The sequence below is a fragment of the Schistocerca cancellata genome, chromosome 1, assembly GCF_023864275.1.
Source record: "Schistocerca cancellata isolate TAMUIC-IGC-003103 chromosome 1, iqSchCanc2.1, whole genome shotgun sequence".
NCBI lineage: Eukaryota > Metazoa > Arthropoda > Insecta > Orthoptera > Acrididae > Schistocerca > Schistocerca cancellata.
In genome coordinates, this window is record NC_064626.1 from 193,423,155 (window position 1) to 193,442,328 (window position 19,174).

Sequence of the window (19,174 nt, forward strand, 5' to 3'; positions counted from 1 at the left end):
TTGAAGTCCCGTACCGTGGCCACCGTGGGCGAAAAGAGCGACTGGCTATTAATACGACAATAAATGTAAAATACCTGCGCGAGAGTTAAGTACTCTCTGGATTTTAAGCACCACCTTGCGAACTCGATAACAAAGATATACAAACTGTATTAAGCTCCGGCTAAAAGATAATTATTCCGTGTTGGACATTGGGAGAGAGGTGTTCTATATCGGATTAAGAGATGATTATTGGAAGACACCATTAAGGCAGTGATCTACATTTTATTGTATTGAAGAAAATAAATACGTACAAAAGGACAAAAGGAGTATCAGGTGTGTAGAGTTCATAACCGTTAATCATTTCTAAGGAAATATTCAGTGATTATATAGACGCAAGTCGTTCAGAAGTTTTGTGTGGTTTGATGGTGCGAACCTGCAGTTATACACGGTTTTGGGGTTCGTCGAGAATATTTCCCCGAAGACCTAAATAATTTCATTAACTTAAGTTGGATGCCACGTTCCATACACATGACACAGCATACCAGTTGGCTGTACCGATCGATTTCCGTAGAGGGATTGACTATCTTTAGCGATAGCAGGTGGAGAAGTTCCAGCAAGGAAACTCAACGAGATCTGCTACTGCGAAACGCATATCGTATTACCGTATTCATATACTTAGGGAGAACAGTAAGCAATATAGACTTCATAATCACCGAAACATAATTAAAAGGACTCAGCTTAAATAAAAGGAGCAAACAGTGAAAAGGAATCGTTAAACCAAACCATAAATAAAAATCAAACAATAATAATACGCAATCACATTAATAAAACGCTCATTAAATAATGGAGACAATAAAAGTAAGAACTTTAAATAGGCGACCGTTTCAAGACAGCCAACAATTAAAAATTGTTGTTGTATATTGTGTGTATGTACTACTTGTTTCATTGTGTGTGTTCCAAGTACGCTGAGCTTTGATGGAGTTTGGTACGGTGAGCAGAGCAGTCACGATCCCCACCGCAGAACTTCTCACTGCTTCAGGCTGAATAAGGCAGGCACACACAAACATTTCACAACCTTTACTCAATCTCGTCTATATGTAGACAGAAATTAATATTCTCAGTCTGTAGAGGAAGAGGTAGTTAGATTTTTCCATTTTTTCAGTATTGCAGAAGTAGATATAGAGAATATATGTTCATTCTCGTCAGGTGTAATTTCATGTTATACTGTATTTAAGTGTTAAAGCTGTTAGGTATTTTTTGTATATCCTGATTTTTTATGGTAAAAACTAGATCTCAAGTAATGATGGATCTTGAAAAATTTCCAGACGTTCATGAAATGAGTGATAATTCTGCTGTAGAGGAAATATCATCTTCTTCTCAGCAGGAGACAAACCTCATCGCTCAGATTTTAGAGCAACTAAAACTTTTGTCTGTAAGGATAGAAGCTGTATCCCAGAAGCAGGAGGATGTATCACAGAAACGAACTGACATGGCAACTATAGTGCAAACCACGTTACAAAAGCAAACAGACATGGCACAAAAGCAGTCTGTCTTATGTCAGAAGCAGACAGGTATGTCAGTGGTTATTCAATCGTTTGTGACGCAACAACAACTGATCTCAAAAGAGATAAAGAGTTACGCGAGAACCAAGGGAAATTTCCTTTAGAGCTACAATAGGTTACACACGAAATGCATACTATGAAGTCGAAACAGGAGGAAGTAAAGAATTCCGTGGTTGAGTTGACAGAAACGATAACAAATATGGATTCTGATTGTGATAAACACATACGGGAAAATTTTCAGTAACAACAACAGGAATTTTCCAGTAAACTGGACGAATGGACATCTGCGAAAGACAATCAAGTGATGCTATGTATGGATGCAAGAAGCAGTAAACAAATTGCCGATCGAAATTTTGCGCATTGCTGAGAGTATTAAGTAAGACTTAAAGGACATTAAAGATAGATTAGGAACGAACTTTAAGCAATGGAAAGACGAAATAGTTCATTCTGTGTAAAATATTTCCAAAGATCTCGAACAAATGCAAGGTGCAGTAAAGGAGTGCCGGAATGAACTGCGTGAGGTTGAACGTACGCAGAATTCAACACCAGAAGCTTGTTACCGGAATGGTCATGCTTCGCAACCTATAAAATTGAGTTACAACGGAATGCAAACAGCGCCACCCAACAACAATTTTTACGCTGTGGTGTTGATGGAAAAGAGATTGCTTAAACACAGACAATTTCATCCGACAGGAAACCAATAAACCCTGTAGTGTTTACACGTGGATTTCGAGGTATATTATCCAGGGTAGGGACGGAAGCATAGAAAATAAGTTATGTGCCAGGATTCATTCGGGGTGATGGTGACCTGTGGCCCACAGACATCTGAGACGTAGGAAGAGATTGAAAAGGCATTTTTCGCGATGTATTGGTCTAGGAAAAAATTAATTCATGCTTCAGAAGAGAATTTTGAGGAATTTATGTCGGTATTAGATTCAATAGATCTTTAATAGAGTTTTGGAAACTTGGTTCAAAATGGTTCAAATGGCTCGGAGCACTATTGGACTTAACATCTGTGGTCCTCAGTCCCCTAGAACTTAGAACTACTTAAACCTAACTAACCTAAGGACATCACACACATCCATGCCCGAGGCAGGATTGGAACCTGCAACCGTAGCAGTCGCGCGTTTCCGGACTGAGCGCCTAGAACCGCTAGACCACCGCGGCCGGCCTTTGGAAACTACTGAGTGGAAACATAAGGTTTAATGAGCCTTGTTCGGGATTTTCCAATGTTTTTCCTCAGGAATCCTCGTTCTAAAGGGAAGGCTTTGTTGAGCGAAAGTCCATGGTCACTTGAGTTGTTAACAGTTACTCAAACTGCTAATGTCAAACATTTAACCTTATGACAAGTAGCGTGTGATAATGAAATTTAGACAGTTAATAAGCGGCAAACGCTGTTGTCTGCCGCCAGCACATTCCGATCAGTATCCCGGCTTGATTATAGATGCACGGTGTATGGGTCTACAAGACCAACTTATTTAAAGCTGTTGGATGTGGTGCACCATGAGGGGATTCGGTTTGCCACTGGGGCGTTCAGAACGAGTCCCATACCGAGCCTCTGTGCAGAGGCAGGTGAATCGCCACTTCACCTCCGGCGGCATCTAATAATGGTGCGCCAGGCCTATAAAACATTAGCCATACCATACACACCTGCATACCACACTATTGCTTGGCCTCCACTGGAAAGGCTTTTCCGCAACCGGCAACGAGCAACAAGGCCCTATGGGATTCGTGCAAAGGATTTCATTTTAGAGATGTGTGTGGCCGGTTTTAATGTTTCACGTCGTGGTTGGAGCAGATATCCACCTTGGCTCCTCCAGAGGCCCAGACAGAATTTAGATTTTGCAAATTTTAAGAAAGACAGTACATCAGATTTTGCGTTCAAATCTTTGTTTTTTAATATTTTCGATAGGCATCATGATTTTAGTCTACACTGATGGATCCCAACAGGGGGATTTTCTGCTCAGTAGTGTTCCCTGATCGTGTCATCAGGATTCGCCTTCCCCAGGAATACACTGTTTTTTCCGCAGAACTTCACGCGATCCTGAAGGCATTGGAGCAGATATGGTGTACTCAGGGCAAACACTTTCTAATTTTCTCTGACTCACTGAGCGTATTACAGTCATTGCAGAACCTGTACCCAGCGGAGAAGTTGGAACAGCTGATTTAGGACCAACTGTACACCCTCGAACGACAGGGCAAGCAAGTGTCCTTTTGCTGGGTGCCAGGGCATTTGGGCATACGAGGAAATGAACAAGCTGATCGAGCTGCCAAGGACGCCTGCAGATTACTGGAGGTGACACAATGTTCTATTCCTTTGCAAGGTGTCGTTTCTGTGCTGCGGTGGAAGTCTATGCAATTGTGGGAGGAGGAATGGCTGGCGGTGAGGGAAAATAAGGTGTGGTTGGTGAAACCCACCGTCCAGCCGTGGTGTTCCTCCTGCCGGTCACCTAGGCGGGACGAAGTGACCTTTACACGTCTTCGCATAGGGCACTGTCCTCTTACGCATGCCATCTTACTACGGCGAGAGCAACCCCCGCTGTGTGATGCCTGTGCCGTACGAATCACTGTACATTTTAGTTGAGTGTGATTTATATCGTTCTGTCAGGGCGGAAGTTAATATTAGTTGGGATCTGACCTCGATTTTAGCCGATGACGAGGCGAGTGTCAAGAAAGTTCTAAGGTACTGTGATGTTTCTGGGCTTTAGCCTAATATTTTAGGTTGGACTTTTTAGTGTGTTGACGAGTGGCTGACCACTCCTTTTCATTCTTGTACTAGGCCAGTTCCAGACATGAGCTATGTGTTTCATTTTAACCCCTTCCCCTACGTTCTCTTGCAGTTCTCCTCTTTACATGCTGCTTTCCACTTTGCCACTGTTGACGTGCACACTGCCTATGTGGACTGTCACCTTTAATTTTAGTCTTATTTTGGCACTTGCTGCATTTTAGTGACACTCGTCCGTTATTGTTTCCGCTCGGGCGCTTATTCCATGTTGGACATTGGAAGAGAAATGTTCTGTGTAGGATTAAGAGGAGATTGGGGGAAGACATCATTGTGGGAGTAACCTGTATTCTATGGTATTGAAGAAAATGAATACATATAAATGAACAAAAGGAGTATCAGGTGTGTAGAGTTCATAACACTTAATCATTTCTAAGGAAATATCTAGTGATTATAAAGACGCAAGTCGTTCGAAAGTTTTATGTGGTCTGATGGCGCGAACCTGCAGCTACACACGGTTTTGGGATTCGTCGAGAATATTTCTCCGAAGACCTAAATAATTTCATGAACTTAAGTTGGATGCCACATCCATACACACTACACAGCATAGCACTTGGCTGTACCGATCGATTTCCGTAGAGCGATAAACTATCTTTAACGATTGCTGCAAGGAGACTCAACGAGATCCACAGCTTCGGAACGCATATGGTATTACCGTATTCTTTAACATAAGGAGAACAGTAAGCAATACAGGCTTCATAACCACCGCAAACATAATTAAAAGGACTCAAATAAAAGGAGGAAACAATGAAAAGGAATCACTAAACCAAACCATAAATAAAAATAAAATAATAATAGTGGGCATTCACACTAATAAAACGCTCATTAAATAATAGAGAGAATAAAAATGAGACTGCTGCCACTGTGCACCTGGTGCGAGCGAGTAGTTGTGCGCTGACACTGGTGCTCTGTCGTGGCCACCTGCTGGTCCGACGTCCCTCTGTTGCCTCAAGCTCCTGCGTGCTCCACCGCCACATAACGCCATCGCAGCCCTCCCGTCTGGCCGTGCAGTCTAACTCACTGCTTACCGAGCGCCAAGGGGTGCTGGTCCCCTACACGACCCCACCCAGTGGGTCTGTGTCGAGGTCCGGTGTGCCGGCCAGCCTTTAAGGCGGTTTTCATTCTGCCTCGGCGAATGCGGGTTCGGTTCTCCTTACTCTGCCTCAGTTACACTAATTCGGCGATCTCTGTACAAACCCTGTCTCCACGTACGCGTACACCATAATTGCTCTACCACGCCAACATTTGGGGTTATATTCGTCTATTATGAGACGTTCACGGGGTGGGTCCACTGGGCGCCGAACCGCACAGTAACTCTGGGTTCGGTGTCGGGTGGCCGTAGGGAGGGTGGACTGCTGTGGGGTTGTGGACCGCTAGGAGCTGCGGCGGGACGAAGTCTCTCGTTGTTTGTAGGTCCCCGCTTCAATACACATAATACACACAATAGGGTCATCTCACGCCACAGGGACGTTGTGCAAAACAGTTGTATGAATTCTGCTGATTAAATATCCTTTTGTTACCACTGCATTTATGATTCCACGATGGCCAAGGAACTGGTTCTACATTCCTAGACCTCCTCCATCCGTCTTGCAACATCACATTACTCGGTCAGTGGAGCTTAGACTATCCTCTCCTGTAATAAATCATTAAGGAACCTTCATTGAAGTAACGACCAATCACATTTTTGTCGTTCTTGTGGTCTTCTATCTGAAGACATGTTACATGCCACTCTCCATGCTATTTCATCTCCAAGTAACTACTGCAACCCGCATGGCTTTCCAACTGCTTTCTCTATTCATCTGTTCATCTCCATCTACAATTTTACTCACTAAAATTACGTTCAGCACTTAACTGGTGATTCCTTCATGACTCAGAGTGTGTTCTTTAAACTGATTACATATTTTAACAAAGTTGTTTCACAAAATTCTTTTCTACCCTACTCTGTTCAGTACCTCCTAATTTGTTACACGATCTACCCATCCAATATTCAGCGTTCTTCTGTAACACCACGTTCCCAACGTTTATACACTCTCCTTATCTGAACCGTTCATCGTCCATGTTTGACATTCATACAAGGCTACAACCCACACAAACACCTCTAGAAAAAGACCTCCTAACTCTTAAATTGACATTAGCCGTCCAAAATTTCTCTTATTCAGAAACTTTTTTCTTGTCATCACCGGTCTACATTTTATATCATATCTATTTCGTTCGTCACCCTAAATAGCACAACTCATCTACTATTTTCAGTGTCTTGTTTCCTAATCTAATTCCTTCACTGTAATTTCATTTAATTTACCTACATTTCATTATCTTCCTCTATTGGTTTTGTTGATGTTTATCTTGTATCCTCCTTTCAGTATACTGGCCACTCCGTTCAACTGCTCTGAAAAGTCCTTTGCTGTCTGTCACAGAATTGCAATGTCATTGGCAAATCTCAGCGTTTTTCTTTGTTCCGCCTGAAACCTAAACACCTCTCTACATTTTTCTTTGGTTTCGTTTACCGCTTGCTCAATGTACAGATTCAGTAATAGCGAGGATAGTCTACAACACCACCTCACCCAGTTCTCTTCCCTTTCACGCCCCTCGACGCTTAGAATTGCCGTCTGGTGTCTGTACACACCCTGTCTTTTACCAGTGCAACCATTACAGTTTCAAAGAGAGTAACCCAATCACTTAGTCTCAAATAAATCTTTACTGAGTACAGCTCAGTTGCTCTCATCAAGTGGCTTCTACATTCTATGCGAAATTTTAACGTATTTTGTTTTTCTTGTATCGTGAAAGACATTTCTTTTTTCGATACAGCCAGCACTCGGCAGACGTGCACGACATGGACAGAATGAAAGCTACATTTCATCTGTGCTCCTGGGTGCTCATATTGCTGTACTGAAACCAGTTGTTTTCTCACTGTCCGACGAGAAGAATTTCCGTAATTGTGTATGGAATCGATAAATTCCGCATATGACAGTAACCCATTTCATGAGCAAAACAGGCAAATCCTATGTTTCAAAAATTAATTACTCTTAAATAAATCTTCGGTTTTGGAAACATGAAATGCCAATGAGCTGTCTCTGTTAGATCTGCAATACTATCAGCAGTAAATGCCACATGTCCATTTTAACCGTCGAGTGGTCGCATCGATTTTTGTAACACCAGTGGCCGCGTGGTTAACTCTGTCAACCATCCATTATTTTCACTAAAGATGTGAAAAGTTATACCATAATATGCTTCCTACTGAAAACTAATAAGTTTATTTTGGTGTTTTAATTAATAGAAATACAAGTTTTAATATTTCACCTTTATTGTTTCTAAAGATACAATTAAAATCTAATTAAGGAATCTAGTTTTTCATTTAACAATGCACTCCTAACATACAGGATCAAGTTAAATAACATTTGACCTTCATTCTTTCTCAGCATATGTTACTCAAACAGCTTTTATTGGATTATACTCTCTTTATTGAACATGACTATAGTGTTTTTACGTAAAAACAGAGTTTACTCATCCTGTTCCTCTATCTCATCCGTAGTGTTACGCGCACACTTCTCACACCCAACTGCGGAATGCTTCTTGCATACAGACATCTTAACACTGACTACAACGAAGTGTGGTGACAACATTGTTTTCTCTGCCAAACACATCGCAGCGACTCTTCTTTTTGTTTGGAGGTTCTTCTGGTTCTTGAGGTTCTTGCTATTTATAAGGCAACGAAAATATTTTGAGATCATTTGGAAGCATCGAAATGTTGGATCCTGTAACTAAATGATCTTTAATAAGTTGTTGGGATAACTGTTTCACAAACAGCCCCGTTGGTGTTGTTGGGTTTTCTGCATTGCAGTGAAACAGTGTTTGGGTAATGATACCAGCGATGTTTAGTACAGCGAACCATTCAGCCACTGTCCACCTCCTTGTTACTCGTGCAACTGAATGCTTACTGTACATTAGGTCGACTGTATCGACCCTTCCTTTTGTCGGTTATAGTCCACGATAATGTACGGTTTATTGGTATTCTCATCGACTGTGCCTTCACTGTGCATGGTGTTAAGCAGAACAGCACATTTGTTTCTTTTGGGCACATATGACATCAGTGTGATATCTTTCTGGTATCCAAACAATGAAGACCTAATCTTCCTGGATTTCAGAGGTAGGAATTCCGGGGGAATTTCCGTTTTATTTTTCTTCAGAGTTCCAATCCATGTGACGTTTCTCTGCAAAAGTAAGGCTGACAGTGGATAACTGGTATACCAAATATAAAAAGTAATATTCCGATTTCATCACAGCACAGGTTCTGCCAGGCGATGCGTGATATCGTACGGTTTATTTGGCACACTGTTAGGGCCATTTGGTTGCGTTCCACGGTACAGCTCAACACATTCTGTATGGAATGTTTTTGGCATCGCAAATAGCAAAGAATTTCGGGCTGTACTTTGCTGGTTTGTTCGGTATGTACTGAACATACGCATATCGCCCTCTAAAACGTGTGAGCATCTCATCAATGGTTACAAACTCTTCCAAACTATATCTTTCCTTACAATTGGTGACAAAATTATCTAAATATGATCTGATTGCTGCAAATTTGTCGCTCTTGCGTCTTTGTGTTCTTGTCAATTTGTCGTCAAATCTCACGCTCCTGAGGAGAATAAGAACCGTCTGTATGATATACAAACCATGGATCTTTATACCAGTGCCATCTTTACTCCAAAGTTCTTCAACTTTTCTTTTATTTCCACCCTTCAAACCAGTCAATATAAAGATTGCAAGGAAAGCATATATCTCTTCCCAAGAAGTTTCCTTCATCTCTCTCTCTCTCTCTCTCTCTCTCTCTCTCTCTCTCCTGTGATACTGCGTTGCTGATTGATGTATTCCACAAGTGAATTAATCATATCTGCACTAACAATCTTACTGATTGCTGTCACTTATTGTGTAATGCCCTTAGCAGACCTCTTCGGACCCGGTAGAATTTTTTTATATTTTTTGAGGGCGCTTTCGCCGTTTTGGCTCCTACACTTTCCGTGGACCACTTAGTTTTGCCATTTTTACCAACAAAATACCCACACATAAAATCAAAATTATCGTCACCATTTTTTTCATCTTCATTAAGTTGTATTTCGTCTTCGATATATGTATGTCCTCCTCCCTCTAAAGGAACTACTTCTGCTTCTGATTCACTGTTGTGATCACTAACTACTATTTGTTCTTCTTCCTTGTCAGACCAGTCAAATTCAGAACACTTGCTGTCGTCCAAATCTTCTTTTAGAAGCCTTTCAATCTCCTCCTCTGGTAACCCCTTTTTGAAAAAACCCTAAAAGTATAAATAAAAATAAAATATAGTTGCTAGTGGAAGATTTTAATCTTAAATAAATACAGTATTCACAGTTACCATAAAAAATACTTACATCACAGGTCGCGTGGTTGACTCTGCACACCAAACAGAACCAGGACTAAAATAAGCTGCAGTTGCTGTCAATGTGTGAGCGCTACAAACGCAGCAACAGTTCAATTGACAGAGGTCCAACTTGAAGATAGGCGGAGCCACCAGTACTGCAACAATGCGTATTTTGACTTCAAAGTGAAAAACGAACACTGGTTGGCTCAGTCAACCAATGCGACCGCCCGAGGGCTAAAAAGAGGAGGTAATGCCCATGCCTTTGTAATTAATGTAGCTATGAAACAGGACTGTATCATATGTTGCGTACTGTCTCGCAGTTAACACAGGCGTAAACAGCATTACCATATATTACATGATTCGGCAGGTATTAGAGGTGAACGGATTAACTGACTCACAGTTTGTATCAAAACAGAAGGGTACTCCCGAGCTCGATTCCTCAATATGCAGAGGCCCGGAACGTCACAAACCAGGAATCGCTGGCAAGGAGCGCGGGCGTCACCTCTCACATACCTGGTTTGTTCCAGAGTTGAGGAATACAACGCGGAGAGCGCCTGAACGAGGCGAGCTGCCACTGAACCCTCACCTCAAAATCGTCCGCAAACATGTCGTAGTACAAAGTGATGCCTCCTTTGTACGTGGTTTCATTGGTTTCCTCGTCTACAGTCTGTGAAATGTTGACCAAAATGCCTGGGTATTCCCCATCATCGCAGGCGCCAAGCTCTAACATGTCTATAGTGTATGGACCCTGCCGAACAGAAAAAAAACACACACATTACAAGAGCGCTTCACTAGAATACCAAGGATATATCTCAAAACAACAGCAGTGCTACTGAGACTGAATAGGAAAATCAAAAAGTTTTCTTACTACTGGCTGTACGAAAATTCAGCAATTAAAATACATAAATAGAATTCTTACATTGCGTAAAAAACGGTTATTTTTAGAGTATACATCGCAACATGAATAACCATAGGATTATTTGAGAGTTTATCAGTTAGCGCATGCCTGCACTCCATAACTGCAGGAAGAGTGCTTCGATTCGTGAGCAAAAGAACTTTGCAGGGCTGAATTGACGGAAAAAGTTACTAAGGTTCATAACAGACCAATGGAATTCTTTGTAAGTTTAGCAGTCAATGCATCAGTCAAGTATTTAAAGAACTACGGTATGGAATGCCATGATAAAATTGTGTTCAGTATAGATTATTACTATGAAAATTCCGAGAGCCTAGAATGAATCTAGAATTATAAGGTAAGAGGTAATGTGTGTGAAATTCAGTGTGCTGAATTTGAGTTCCTGATCCGTCACGCAGTTTTGATCTCCCAGGAAATTTCAAAGCCGCTCTTGCTAGGTCCTCAGAGAAAAACCCATTGTTCAAACAACTGCTGAGCTGTGAGACAGCCTTTTCCCCATAACATCGTTTCTTCCAGAAGTGCCACAGGAGATCCGTGTCTATTTTTGCAAACTACATAGGAAGTAAGTCTACTGGGGGGAGTGAAGCCATAAGGGCAACTTATGGTTCACGGAAGCAAATGTTTGGGGAAATGATTCGAGATGCATCACACAGCTTCGATATGTCAAGAAGTTCTCTCACCATAATGATCATGACGATAAAATTACATAAATTTTGGTTCATACAGCGATTTACCAACAACAGCTAGTAGTGATATGCTCTATGATTTTCTGGAACATCTGAACTCACTCCACTCAAGTATTAAGTTCACCCTGGCACTGTAAAAGGGATGGCCAGTTGGCGTTGCTGGATGTGGTTACCAAAAGAATGACCAGGTGCCGTTGCTGATGTAGTTATCAAAAGGAGAGCACCCCCTGCGGGTTCGGGGGTAAGAATAGGCCCGCGGTATTCCTGCCTGTCGTAAGAGGCGACTAAAAGGAGTTTCAAATGTTTCGGCTTCATGTGATGGTCCCCTCTCGGGTTTGACCTCCATCTTTCTAAATTATTCCGAAGAGCGAGCCAATTGGGGAAGGGCGCCTTACATGGTGCACTGTATCCGTCGTGCATTGAGACCTTTAGCCGGCTTTTTCGTCGTTGCAATGGTGTCCCGCTCGTTTTCCATCTCTTGGGCGAGGATACGTCCCTGGGTGCGATTACTACACTGCACTCTGCAGTGTTGCTTTTAACTGCGACGACGACCTTGGGCTTTCTTGCACCTAAGATCCAGCACGGTAGCCAGTCCGTTGTGGTGGGGCCGCCATGTACCCTGTTGGTTGTAGCCCCCTGACAACACAGGGATCGCTCTACTGATGCCTGCGCCGTTAACTCCCCACGTATGCCAAGGAGTAGATGCCCATCTCCATGGGGCATCGGGACTCCCGGCAATGGCCATCCTGCCAGGTGGCCTTTGCTGTGGCTGGGTGGCGCCCGTGGGGAGGGCCCTTGGTCGGAGTAGGTGGCATCAGGGTGGATGACACACAATGAAGCGTGGCACATCTTCTCTTGCTGGTGGCCAGCCACCAGCAGTCTCTAAGCGTTCGAGGGCCCATTTTAAAGGTAACGTTAATGACCCCAAATCGTTCCCCTCCCTCGCCACACCATGGGAGGAACGAAAGGCATTGAATGACAGTGAGACGTATTTGCCCAGATATCTTGTCTGTACCAGAGCTGATGGGGAATATTTTATATCCGTGAAGCCTCAGTTCTTTGTAGAGCATTTAAAGGACAAGTATGGGGAGGTGGAGGGCTTGTCCAAGATGCGGTCCGGATCGGTGCTGATGAAAACGGCATCCTCCGCTCAGTCGCAGGCCTTGCTCGCTTGTACTAAGCTGGGGGATGTCTCCGTCACTATCACGCCCCATAAAAGTCCGAATATGGTCCAGGGCATTATCTTCCACAGGGATCTCCTTTTACAGTCCGATGACGAGCTGCGCGCCAACTTGGAGTGCCGAGGTGTCCATTTCGTCCGGCGCGTCCCCCAGGGTCCGAGGGATCGTCAAGTTGCCACCGGTGCCTTCATCTTGGCCTTTGAGGGTGACAAGTTACCTGAGAAGGTCAAGGTGATACCGTTGTGATGTCAAGCCATATATCCCTCCCCCGATGCAGTGCTTCAAGTGTTGGAAGTTTGGCCATATGTCTTCACGCTGTACTTCTGACCTCGTCTGTCGCGATTGCGGTCGACCATCCCATCCTGATCATCCCTGTGCCCCGCCTCCAATCTGTGTGAACTGTGGTGCGCACCATCCGCCTTGCTCGCCAGACTGTCCGATTCTGCAGAAGGAACGGAAGACCATGGAAATCAAGACTCTCGACCGCCTGACGTACACTGAGGCGAAGCGGAAATATGATCGGCTTCATCCAGTGCGCATGACAGCTTCTTATGCCGCAACTGTCACTCCTGCTACAGTTCCATCCGCTCCAGTCAGCTCTCAGAGTCGAAGCCCCACACCTGCCCCCTTGATGGTGGGGGGCACTAAACCCACTGTTGCTCCTGCTCCATCTACTTCCGGAGCAACACCTCCCAAACCATCAGGGACATCAGTTCCCCCTTCCCAGCCGGAGAAGCGTAAGACTTCTTCGGCTACTCTCGTAAGGAAGGGGTCCCTTGGGGACCTCCCTTCTCAAGTTCCGACTGGTACCAAGGCTGACTGCCGCAAGTGGCTTAAACAACCACCGGTCCCTGGTCGTCGGGACACACGGTCGTCGTCTGTCCCTGAGACTGACCCAGTGCCGCCCTCCCAGCCTGAACCACCAAAGGCACAGCGCGAGAAGCAGAAGAAGTAGGAACTCCCCAACGCTACTGACATTGCGGTGGCACCCATTCCACCGCTTCCTACAAGCTCTGCGTCTGAGGATGAGGTGGAGGTCCTGGCGTCCGCTGTGGACATGGTTCACGCCAGTCCCTCGGATGCAGTAGTTGGCTGTTGTCCAGGTGGTGACTGAGAAGCAGCAGGGGCCCAGGAGGCGTAACCTGCCTCCCCAGTCCCTTCACGCCTTTCCCATCCATGGCCAATACCATCCTCCAGTGGAACTGCAGCGGTTTCTTCCACCATCTAGCTGAGCTCCGCCAACTTATCAGCCTTCATCCTTTCCTTTGCATTGCTCTGCAGGAAACTTGGTTTCCAGCAATGCGAACCCCCGCCCTCCGTGGCTATCGGGGTTATTTTAAGAACTGGGCAGCTTATGAAAGGGTGTCTGGTGGCGTCTGCATATATGTCCTTAACTCTCTTCACAGCGAGTTTGTACCTCTACAAACAGCTTTACAGGCTGTCGCTCTTCGGTTGTGGACGCCACAGGCTATTACCGTCTGCAGTATTTACCTACCACCGGATGGTGCTGTCACGCAGCATGTCCTGGCTACTCTGATAGCCCAACTGCCGCCACCTTTCGTGTTGCTTCGTGTTGCTGGGCGATTTCAATGCCCACAACCCTCTACGGGGTGGGACTGTCTCCGATGACCGCAGTCGTGCCATGGAGCATTTGTTGGCTCAGCTCGACCTTAGCCTCTTGAACACCGGTGTTCCCACGCATTTCAGTGTGGCCCATGGCTCGTTCTCGGCCATCGATCTATCTCTTTGCACCCCCGGACTTGTCCCATCCCTCCACTGGAGAGTGCATCCTGACCTGTGTGGTAGTGACCATTTTTCCCATCTATTTGTCACTGCCCCAGTGTCATTCTTCTGTGTGCCTGCCCCGCTGGGCTCTCCACAGGGCTGACTGGCCAAGTTTTACTTCCGCGGCAACCGTTGAGTCTCCCCCAAAGGGTGACATTGACGAGGTGGTCCGTGTCTTAACCACGTCAATCATTTCGGCGGCCGAGGCTGGCATCCCCCGCTCTTCTGGACTCCCTCGGAGGAAGGCTGTACCCTGGTGGTCGCCGGAGATTGCTGAGGTTATTTGCGACCGCAGTCGGGCCCTCCAGCGTCATAGGCGGCACCCGTCTCTCGAGACCCTCATCGCCTTTAAGAGGCTCCGTGCCTTCGCCCATCGTCTTATTACACGGCGTAAGCAGGAATGCTGGGAGCGGTATGTCTCATCCTTGGGCTCCCGTGTCTCCCCCTCGCTCGTGTGGTCCCGGATACGGCGGATTTATGGACACCAGACCCCTATGGCTGTCCCTGGGATCTCCTTGAACGGCGCTGTCTGCACGGCCGCTGCCGCCATTGCTGAACACCTTGCTGCGCACTTTGCTAAGAGCTCTGCGACTGCAACTTATCCCCCCGCCTTTCGCTCTCTCAAGGAGCGAGCCGAGCAGACGCCGTTATCGTTCCGCACGCGTCGTTCTGAAACATACAATGCTCCTTTCAGCGAGAGGGAATTCCTCACTGCCCTCGCCGATTGCCCTGATACACACCAGGACCAGACTGCATCCCCGCACAGATGCTTAAGCATCTCTCCAGGGACTGCCAGAGACACATCCTATCCATCTTTATCCGCATTTGGAGCGAGGGCGTGTTCCCGTCGCAATGGCGAGAGGGTGTTATTGTCCCCATCTTGAAGCCCGGTGCGGACCCACTGGCGGTGGACAGCTATCGTCCCATTACCCTCACCAACGTTTTGTGCAAATTGCTCGAACGTATTGTGGGGCGGCGTTTGTGTTGGGTCCTTGAGTCACGCGGTCTCCTCGCTCCATCCCAGGGTGACTTCCATAGGGGCCGGTCTGCCACGGACAATTTTGTGCGGCTGGAATCTGCTATCCGTACGGCCTTTGCCCGACGTCAGCATCTCGTTGCTGTATTTTTCGATCTGCGGAAGGCGTATGACACCACATGGAGGCATCACATCCTCGCCACGTTGTCTGAGTGTGGTCTTCGTGGTCGGCTCCCGGCTTTTCTTCAAACCTTTTTATTGCGCCGCTCTTTCCGGGTGCACATCGGTGCCGAATCTAGTTCATCTTATATACAGGAAAATGGGGTCCCGCAGGGCTCGGTGTTGAGCATCTCCTTATTTCTAGTGGCCAATAATGGTCTGGCTGCAGCCGTGGGGTCGTCGGTGTCTCCTTCTTTGTATGCCGACGACTTCTGCATCTCATTTAGCTCCACGACTACGGGAGTCGCAGAACGCAGGCTGCAAGTCGCCGTTCGCAAGGCAGCATCATGGGCTCTGACTCATGGTTTTCAGTTCTCTGCAGCCAAGACTCGAGTTATGCACTTCTGCAGGCGTCGGACGGTCCACCTTCATCCTGAACTTTACCTCGACGGCCACCTGCTTGAAGTGGTGGACACTTGCCGCTTCTTGGGACTCGTGTTTCATGCCCGGCTCACAGGGGTTCCGCATATTACTCAGCTGAAGCAAAAATGCTGGCGGCACCTCAACGCCCTCCGCTGCCTTAGCCACACGTCTTGGGGTGCAGATCGCAGCACGCTGCTGTGATTGTACAGAGCCCTTGTGCAGTCCCAGCTTGATTATGGGAGCCTGGCCTATGGGTCTGCATCACCCTCAGTGTTGAAGTTGTTAGACCCCATACACCACTGTGGGGTTCGGCTTGCAACTGGCGCTTTTCGTACCAGCCCCGTGGATAGTCTACTCGTGGAGGCCAGGGTTCCCCCGCTGCGGATTCGCCGCCATCGACTGCTCGCCGACTATGCTGTCCACGTGCATTGCTCGCCAGGCCATCCCAATCGTCGCCTGCTTTTCCCTGCCATGGTCCTCCATCTGCCCGAACGGCGACCTAGGTCTGGGCTTTTCGTAGCAGTCCGCGTCCAGTCCCTGCTGTCGGAACTGGGGTCATTCCCTCTTCTGCCTCCCTTCTGGGTCCGTGCTCCTACGCCTCCCTGGTGTTTGTCCCGTCCGTCCGTCTGTCTGGACTTGGCACAGGGACCCAAGGACTCGGTTCCGCCTGTGGCCCTGCGTCGCCGTTTTCTTGCGCTCCTCGCCTCATTTTCGGACTGTGAGACTGTCTACACTGATGGTTCCCTGGTTGATGGTCGCACTGCCTACGCTTTTGCTCACGCTGCCCATGCTGAGCAGCGCTCCTTGCCGGCTGGCTGCAGTATTTTTACTGCAGAGCTGGTGGCCATATTGCGCGCTCTTGAGCATATGCGTTTCTGCTCAGGTACGTCCATCGTTATCTGCAGTGACTCCCTGAGCAGGCTCCAGGCCATCGACCGCTGCTATACCTCTTCTCCTCTGGTGTCCTCTATTCAGGAGTCTGTTTCCCCCATTACCCGTTCTGATCGTTCGGTGGTCTTTGTTTGGACGCCAGGTCACGTTGGCATCCCGGAGAACGAACGTGTTGACAGGCTGGCCAAAGGGGCGATCGATGCCCCAGCTTTGGAGATCGGCCTCACGGCTCGCGATCAGCAACTGGTGTTGCGCCGTAAGGTGCTTGGGATGTGGACTGCTGAGTGGCGTGGCATGACATCCCCGAATAAACTGCGGGCTGTCAAGGAGACGACCGATGTGTGGCGCTCCTCCCTGCGGGCTTCTCGCAGGGACTCTGTCGTCGTGTGTCGGCCATACCTACCTGATGCGTCAGGAGGATCCCCCCCTGTGTCAGTGTGGGTCCCGGCTGACGGTCGCCCACATTTTGTTGGAGTGTCCCCGACTGCGCACCCTCCGGGAGTCTTTTAATCTCCCGGGCACTTTGCCTTTGGTTTTATGCGACGATGCCTCCATGGCTGATGACGTTTTAAATTTTATCCGTGGTAGACCTTTTTATGGTTCCATTTAGGGAGGTCCTGCACCTTTCCCTTTCTGTGTCTTTTGTCCTCGCTTCTCTCAATATTTGTTGCTGTTCTGGTGTGTCGTCGGATGGTTGACTCTTTCCCTTTTTTTTGTTCTTGTGGTCAGTCAACCAGTCTCCGGCCATCTTCTTTTCTGCTGTTTCTTTCTGTCTGGTGTTCATCTGTACTCTTCTTGTCTGTAGTGTTTGTTGCTGCATTTGTGTTCTTTTAGCGCCTGGGGTGGGCGTCTCCTCCCCCCCCCCCCTTTTGGTTTTTACCTGCTTCGCCGAATTTCGGCTCGCCTGTTTTTGGAATGGGGGCCTGATGACCTTCGCTGTTTAGTCCCCCTTAAACATCCCAACAACCACCACCACCACCACGTAGCGGGGAGCTTCTAGCGGGAGCGACCTGCAGAGAGAACAGCTGGAACCACAACGGAACCTGGAGCTGCACGGGCCCGAAGGCGGAATTCAATCACATAGACGGGTGCATGGGATCGAAGACGAAATAACAGCGCTCGGCCTGACACACCAAGTTCAAGAAGGAACGGCTGAGAACGTTTCTAATGGGAGAAAACTCCAGAGAGAGCAGCTGGCATCGCAGCTGTCGCATTCCACAGACCATCCGATTATCTCAGGTCCGCGCCGACGAGTAGAATCTCGTGGCGAAATCGCGGATGCGTCACTTCAGCGTCGGAAGTCTCGAGTTCATCGTAAAGCTACATCGTACTGAAATATCGTGGCTGATGCAGAGCCATAGAGATTTGTTATGCACTGTTTGCAGCCTTTTCATTTGTTTTACTTCCCAAGTGGACCGAAAACGCATCGCCAGCCCACAGAGAGGTACTCCGGACCGAAGAGGGAATGCGCAACAACGCGGACCGGTGACGGGACGACTGGACACGGCGGTGGGGGAGGAAGAGAGTAGACATAAATACTGGACCCGTAAAGGAGGAGATCGTCATACTTAAAAGCATACATCAAGGCACATTGGACGATTCAGTGCTCAAAAAACTGCTTCCACGGGGCCTTAACGTAAACAAAGCATAGCGCAGAGACGAAAGAAAAATAAACGACGAAACTGCATAGCACAACATCCAAGCAGCCCCCTCCCCCTAAACCAGCGCAATATTGTAGGTGCCCTTCACATACACACACAACAAATACGTTCACGAAACAAAGGGTCGAAGATGCTATGGACAGCATGACCTCTTCCGCTGCAACCAAACGGAAGAAGAAACATGCTCCAATTGCAAGGGTCCCAACTCTGCCCTCTTCTACAAATGCCTCGAAAGACCCAAGAAGGCCCCAGCGGTCGATACACTCCCCCATCGAGATCATACACGAGCTAGCGTGTCTTCCAGACAGCGACGACTACTTCTACCACCACATAGTGCTCAAAGAAGACCTCATACGGATCGCAGCCACAGTACTGTTCCACCTACTTCAAGATCGCAGAGAGGCAGTCAAAGTTCTTTGGGATACGCTAGAAGACAAATACTGGGAAAATACTACGAGGGTGCGCAAACACGAAATAAAATACACAAACGATAAGGGAATAACAGCACCCTGAATGGCGAATGCACACGAACACACACACACACACACACACACACACACACATACACACACCACACACACCACAGAAAGTAAACAACCCCGTCAACCACTCTAGCCCCCCTTAGCCAGTTACCACCACCACAATGGCTGATGCACAACGTCTACATCTACATCTACATCTACATCTACATCTACATGGATACTCTGCAAATCACATTTAAGTTCCTGGCTGAAGGTTCATCGAACCACCTTCACAATTCTCTATTATTCCAATTTCGCATAGTGCGCGG

General features: G+C 47.0%; 1 protein-coding gene across 2 annotated transcripts in view; it reads right to left on the reverse strand.

The window, feature by feature from the left end:
- Window positions 1–19,174, reverse strand: part of LOC126155701 (uncharacterized) — a 134,160-nt gene that overhangs the window by 89,926 nt on the left and 25,060 nt on the right. For both annotated transcript variants that reach the window (XM_049916257.1, XM_049916249.1), the window contains exon 2: window positions 10,296–10,457. In XM_049916257.1, the coding sequence (XP_049772214.1) occupies window positions 10,296–10,457 (162 nt within the window). The remainder of the gene's footprint in view (window positions 1–10,295; window positions 10,458–19,174) is intronic.